Below are 6,467 nucleotides of genomic sequence, written 5' to 3'. Positions count from 1 at the left end.
CCTTTGTCAAGTTCAGTTTTCAGAGCCTTTGTTTCCTTTTTGTAAAATGAGGTCAGTGCTAGTTCCCCTTCATTGCTCAGTAAATGTTAGCTGTTCCTATGGTTGTTGTTAATCATCCATATCATCTTTGTTTACTTTCAAATTCGAACTCTCTGTTGTTCTCTTTTCAGGATTTTGAACGTTCCCGAGCATTTAATTTTCTGAATGAGATAAAGAAGAGGTTCCAGACTACATACGGTTCAAGAGCACAGACAGCACTCCCATATGCCATGAATAGTGAGTTCTCAAGTGTCTTGGCTGCACAGCTGGTAAGATATTTTTTAGGATGTGNTTAAAAAAAAAAGAATTAAAAAAAAAAAAAAAACAAAAAAAAAAAACAAAAAAAAATGTGAACATAAGAAAACTTACCAGATAGAAAATTTTAAGTAACATGATATTCTGTATGTTAGGGTTCAGAGTATCTAGGAATGGGGAAGTACATTAAAGATCATCTACTTCAGCACTTCAGCTACCCATCTAATGCATAAATCTACTCAATATGCCGAATGGCCTCTTAACTCATACATTAACCTTCTACCCTCCCATGTAATTTTTAAACAGCTCAACTTAGTCATTTGAAAGTCTGTTCATCTACATGAATATCTAATTATCAGCTCACTGAAGTTTTGCATGCATATACACACACCTGTGAAATACCTCTCTTTCCAAGATATGTCTCTATTACTCTAAAAGTTCCTGATGTCCCTTTGCAGTCAGTCCCCTTTCCCACGCTCTGCCACAGGCATGCTCTGCTCTATTTTCTGCAACTATAAATTAGTTTTGTCTTTTCTAGAATTTCCTGTAAAAGGGATTACACGTCATGTACTCTCATATGTCTTGCATGGTCAGTGTAAAGATTTTGATATTCATGTTGCATAAATCAGTAGTTCTCTTTTTTTTGCTGAATAGTATTGTATGCATATACCACAATTTGTAATAAATCATCAAACTTTTTTCCAAAGTGGTTGTACCATTTACATTCCCACCGGCAGTGCTAGTGTTTCTACATTCTTGCCAGTGCTTGCTATAGTCTGGCTTTTTAATTTTAGTCATCCTGGTGGGGGTGTGGTGATATTTCATTGTGGTTTTAAGTTACATTTCCCTGATGACTAATGATGTTGAGACCTTTATAAAGGCTTCCCTTTTATCCATGAAACTATTTGAGTGCAAAGACATATGTTCTGTCTATGATTGTGTTGTGAATGAGAGAAAAAAGAATTATTATAATTGAATGCTCTCCTTTTCAGTTCTCCTTTAAGTGTTTTTTTTGAAGTATTCTTTTTGAGTATTGCACTTATAAATATGCATTCTTCTGGGGATGAAATTCCTTTAAATAGTTATAAATCTTTATTCAGTCAGTTCATTTGTTTCATACTTCCCACTAGAAAACATTCATATATGTGAAAACATGTAAAACATCACCAATCAGAAATATACCAATGCACAGTCAAAGGTAGATAGGGTGAGCTGGCAGCAAAACTTTCTTCTTAGCCAGTTTGTCATTAGCTCCAGATCTGTGAGTGACCCTGTAAACAAATCCGTGCCAGGATTGTTATCTACAGATGGAGAGAATAATAAAAGCATCTTCATCATGAAGTCTTTGGGTGGATTAAATAGCTCCCTCTTTGAAGCATTTAGCGTGGTGAAGTGACCAGAATATTGTATATTAAGCAATCCATGGATAGCTATGGATAATGATTTCAATATAGATACTATTATCAGTGTCTTAGAGTTCTAGATCCTATAAGAAGCCAGTGAAAATAGGATGTATACTGTGATCTCAACAGATACAAGAACAGATGCCCAGAAGCTCGGCCAGCCCCTACCTCATTATACCCAAGAAGTAGGGAACAATTTGTCCTGTTCTCCCTGCCCCAACTACAGTCCTCTTTTTTCCTTTGTTATCTGAGCATAGATTATAGAACTGCATACTTCTGCCCCAAGGGTCTTAAATGTATATTGATATATGATAATGCACATATCTTTATATTATTTAAAATAAGGTGATATTTTTATACTGTAACACTTATGTGGTATCACTATTTTTTATTTAAAAATCTTTTAATGTTTATTTATTTTTAAGAGAGAGACAGAGTACGAGCCAGGGAGGGACAGAGAGAGAGGGACACAGAATCTGAAGCACACTCCAGGTTCTGAGCTGTCAGCACAGAGCCTGATGCGGGGCTTGAACTTACGGACTGTGAGATCATGACCTGAGTCAAAGTTGGACACTTAACCAACTGAGTAACCCAGGTGCCCCTGCAGTATCACTTTTTTGTGCTTCCTATATTTTTCCCTAGTTCTGATAACAATTTTTAAATGAAATGGCATGTATGCTTTGTACCAATACCAGTGTACTTTAATATTCATCAGTGTCATTCCTCTTCTTTTTGTTTTCCTAGTGTAAATAATGTCTGCTAAGTTAAATCTTATTTTCTTATAGAAGCATCATTCTGAGAATAAGGGCATAGACAAAGTGGTGGAGACTCAAGCCCAAGTGGATGAACTGAAAGGAATCATGGTCAGAAACATAGGTATGTTTCATGGCATAATTCACATGTATGTGGGCAAGAATGATAATAGATTATTTGATTGGGATCAATTTATTCTAGAAAGGCTTAACTACTATTTCCTTATTACTGTTGAAAGCTAATTATTGGCTAAGAAAGGGTATTACATACTTATGATACTGTCTGCTATATGAATGGTTTTTTCTTAGTACTTACAACTATTCATTCTAATTTGTTAGTTGACTTAGCAATACTAATTTCTGAGACTCTTAAACAAAAAAGTTCAGCAATCAAGAATAAATTAATCAGTTTTGTCTAGAGATACCCCGGTAGCTGATGTTATCAGTAGATGCTCAAAGTATAACTCTCTGACCTCCTTAAAAAGTTTGTAGCTCTTGATAGAAAGAATTGGTCCAAAAAACTGACTTTTCTATTCTTCAAAGGATGAACTATGTATCTGAAGCTATTTAGCACATTAAAATAATCCGGAGAAATTCATCAAGTTTATTTTTTTTAATGTTTGTTTACTTTTGAGAGAGAATGCAAGCAGGGGAGGGGCAGAGAAACAGAGAGACATAGAATCCTTGAGCTGTCAGCACAGAGCCCGACACGGGGCTTGAACCTGTGAACCACAAGATCATGACCTGAGCCGAAGTCAGATGCTTAACCAATTGAGCCACCTAGGTGCCCCCATTAAGTTTATTTTTTAATTGATTATGCAGTTGTATTTAGATTTGGGATGATGCTAATTTTTCTAAAAACACTGGTTCTCAAAATGTCCCTGGGCCAGCAGCATCACCATACCTTGGGAACTGGTTAGAAATGCAAGTTTTGGGGACCCACCCCAGACCTATTGAATCAGAAACTCTGTTAGTGGAGCCTAGCAATCTGTGTTTTCAGAAGCCCTCCAGAAGATTCGAATGCATATTCAAGTTTGAGACTCACTCTTTCTAAGGAGAATATCTCAGACAATAACTTGTATAAAATTGAATGAAACCGATTATATTATTGTTTTATAAAATATTTAATTGAGATTGTCAAATTCATAAATGTCAATTTGTAATTTTGGATTTACTATTTGAATCACTTTTACATTTGTTATTAGAACAGATACAAACTGTAGAGACATTTTTAAAAAGATTATTCTTGGTCTCACCATCCTAAAGATTCATTTCCATTTTTTCTTTTAAGTTTTTTATCCATATATGCATATTATAAAAGTTTATATTCAGTTTTGTTTGGGCAGTATAATATAGTGACCAAGATTTGTAGTTATATGTGTTGGAGTTTGAGTCATGATTTCATTTCCTACCTCCAGTCAGCCTTTGGTAAATCTTCTAACTTCTCTGAGCTTTGTTTCCTAATCTGCAAAAAGGAGATGATAACACCTAAAGTTAAGATAGAGGAGAAAATATATGTGAAGCATCTTGTACAGTGCCTAGCATATAGTAAGAGCTGAATTATTGTTAGCTATCATGAATCTACTTTTTGCTCATATAGTATGTAATTGGGTTATATAATAGGTTACACATCATGTCCTTATTTTGGACACTTCGGTTCTTTAGAGCAGTGTTATTCAGAGTACTGTTTTAGGACCAGATAAAGAGCTTGCTCCAGCATGTAAGTCAGTGCTGTGCTTCCTTCACTGAGAACATTTTGTTAAGAATATGTTAATTGGACTGAACTGTGTGCTTAGAGATAGTTGAAGGAGTAGCAGACACTCTTAGGTAGCACTGATTTAGAGGTTTGTGTTATAATAATAGCACTGTTATAAATGGTTTTGTGCCTATTCCCAGGAATGAGATTAATAATCAAAGGGGAAGAACTTTTTTTTTTAAATTTTTATTTTCATTCCAGTTAGTTAATATACAGTGTAATAACAGTTTTAGGTATACAGTATAGTGATTCAACTCTTTCACAATACCTGGTGCTCACCACAAGTACACTCCTTATTCTCTATCAACTATGTAATTAATCCCCCCCCCCACCTTGCCTTTGGTAACCATCACTGTGTTCTCTATAGTTGAGATTCTGTTCGTTGGTTTGCTTCTCATTTTCTTTTTTTTTTTTCCATTTGCTCATTTGTTTTGTTTCTTAAATTCCACATATGAGTGAAATCATAGTATTTGTCCTTCTCTGACTTATTTCACTTAGCATTATAACTCTATTTGTATCCACATCATTGCAAATGGAAGGTTTCATTCTTTTTGATTGCTGAATAATATCCTATTGAATGTACATATATATACACACACATACATATCACATTTTCTTTATCCATTCATCAGTTGATGGACACTTGGGCTGCTTCCATAATTTGGCTATAGTAGATAATGCTGCTATAAACATTGGGTTGCATGTATCCCCTTGAAGTAGTATTTTTGTATCCTTTGGGTAAATACCTACTAGTGCAATTGCTGGATTGTAGAGAAGCTCTATTTTAACTGTTTGAAGAACCTCCACACCGTTTTCCAGAGTGACTGCACCAGTTTGCATTCCCACCAACAGCATAATAGGGTTCCCCTTTCTCCACATCCTTGCCAACATCTGTTGTTTCCTGAGTTGTTAATTTTAGCCATTCTGACAGATATGAGGAGATATCTCACTGTAGTTTTGATTTGTATTTCTCTGATGATCAGTGATGTTAAGCATTAAAGGGAGAAACATGCAATTCTTGATATGTTTTGTCTCGGTTATTTGAAGTTATTTCCTACCATTGGTTTTAGTTGTAGTTGTATGTCTAGATGCAAACTAGAGAACCTATGGAAGGAACTACTAATATTTCTTTTCCCTCTATTTTTGGTTGTCTGATGTTTTTATTTCTCCTGAAAGTGAAGCAGCCAACTGCTACAATTTTGTTTATTGCAAATACATACATTTCCTAGAAAATGAACCTTTTAAGTCAGCTTCTTTTAAATGACTTATTTATTTTTAGAATTATAGAGATATCCAATTAAAATTTAGCAGAAGCATTTGTAATCATCTCAGTTTGATTTTTGAAACACCTTTATTAAGATAAAAATAACACACCATACAATTCACCTATTTGAAGCATACCATTCAATGGTTTATAATATATTCATGGAATTGTGCAGCTATCACCATAATCAATTTTAGAACATTTTCATCACCTCTAAAATAAATCCTGTACCCATTTATAGTCACATCTCTTTCTCCTTCAACATCCAGACCTAAGCAACAATTAATCTTATGCCTGTCTCTATCGATTTTCCTCTTCTGGACATTTCATATAATATGTGGCCTTTTGTATCTTGGTTCCTTTCACTTAGCTTAATGAAGTTGAGGTTCATTCATGTCATAGCATGTATCAGTACTTCATTCCTTGTTATGGCTATTTTATAATCCATTGTATTGAAACCAGTTGATGGACTTTTTTGTGGTTTCCACCTTTTGGTTATTATAAGTAACGCTTCTGTGAACAGTTGTGTACAGGTTTTTGTGTGAGCCTATGTTTTAAGTTCTCTTGGGGAAATACTAAGGAGTATTATTGCTGGGTCACGTTGGAAATCTATGTTTAACATTTTGAGTAAGACCANCAAAAATGTACAAGCATTCTAATTTCTCCCCATCCTTGCCCAAATTTATTATCTGTGTTTTTGATTATAACCAACCTAGTATGGTGAAACGGTATCATATTGTGGCTTTGATTCGCATTTCCCTGATGACTAATGATGTTGAATATCTTTTCATGTGCTTATGGGCTGTTTGTATTTATAAATCTTTGGAGAAATTTCTATTCAAAGTCCATTATAATTTTATATATGTTATTTTATTTTTATTTACTTTGAGAGAGAGCGAGAGTGGGGGAGGGGAGAGAGGGGCAGAGGGGGAGAGGGAGAAAATCACAAATAGGCTCCATGCTGAGCATGGAGCCCGACACAGGGCTGTCTCATGACC

General features: G+C 34.9%; 1 protein-coding gene across 1 annotated transcript in view; it reads left to right on the top strand.

The window, feature by feature from the left end:
* VAMP7 (vesicle associated membrane protein 7) overlaps positions 1-6,467 on the top strand; it is a 33,837-nt gene that overhangs the window by 19,264 nt on the left and 8,106 nt on the right. The window contains exons 4-5 of the mRNA XM_077771200.1: positions 171-308; positions 2,483-2,573. Of these exons, the coding sequence (XP_077627326.1) occupies positions 171-308; positions 2,483-2,573 (229 nt within the window). The remainder of the gene's footprint in view (positions 1-170; positions 309-2,482; positions 2,574-6,467) is intronic.

Source organism: Crocuta crocuta, unplaced genomic scaffold, assembly GCF_008692635.1.
Source record: "Crocuta crocuta isolate KB4526 unplaced genomic scaffold, BGI_CrCroc_1.0 scaffold605, whole genome shotgun sequence".
Taxonomy (NCBI): Eukaryota; Metazoa; Chordata; class Mammalia; order Carnivora; family Hyaenidae; genus Crocuta; species Crocuta crocuta.
This window is presented reverse-complemented; position numbering and strand designations above follow the sequence as displayed.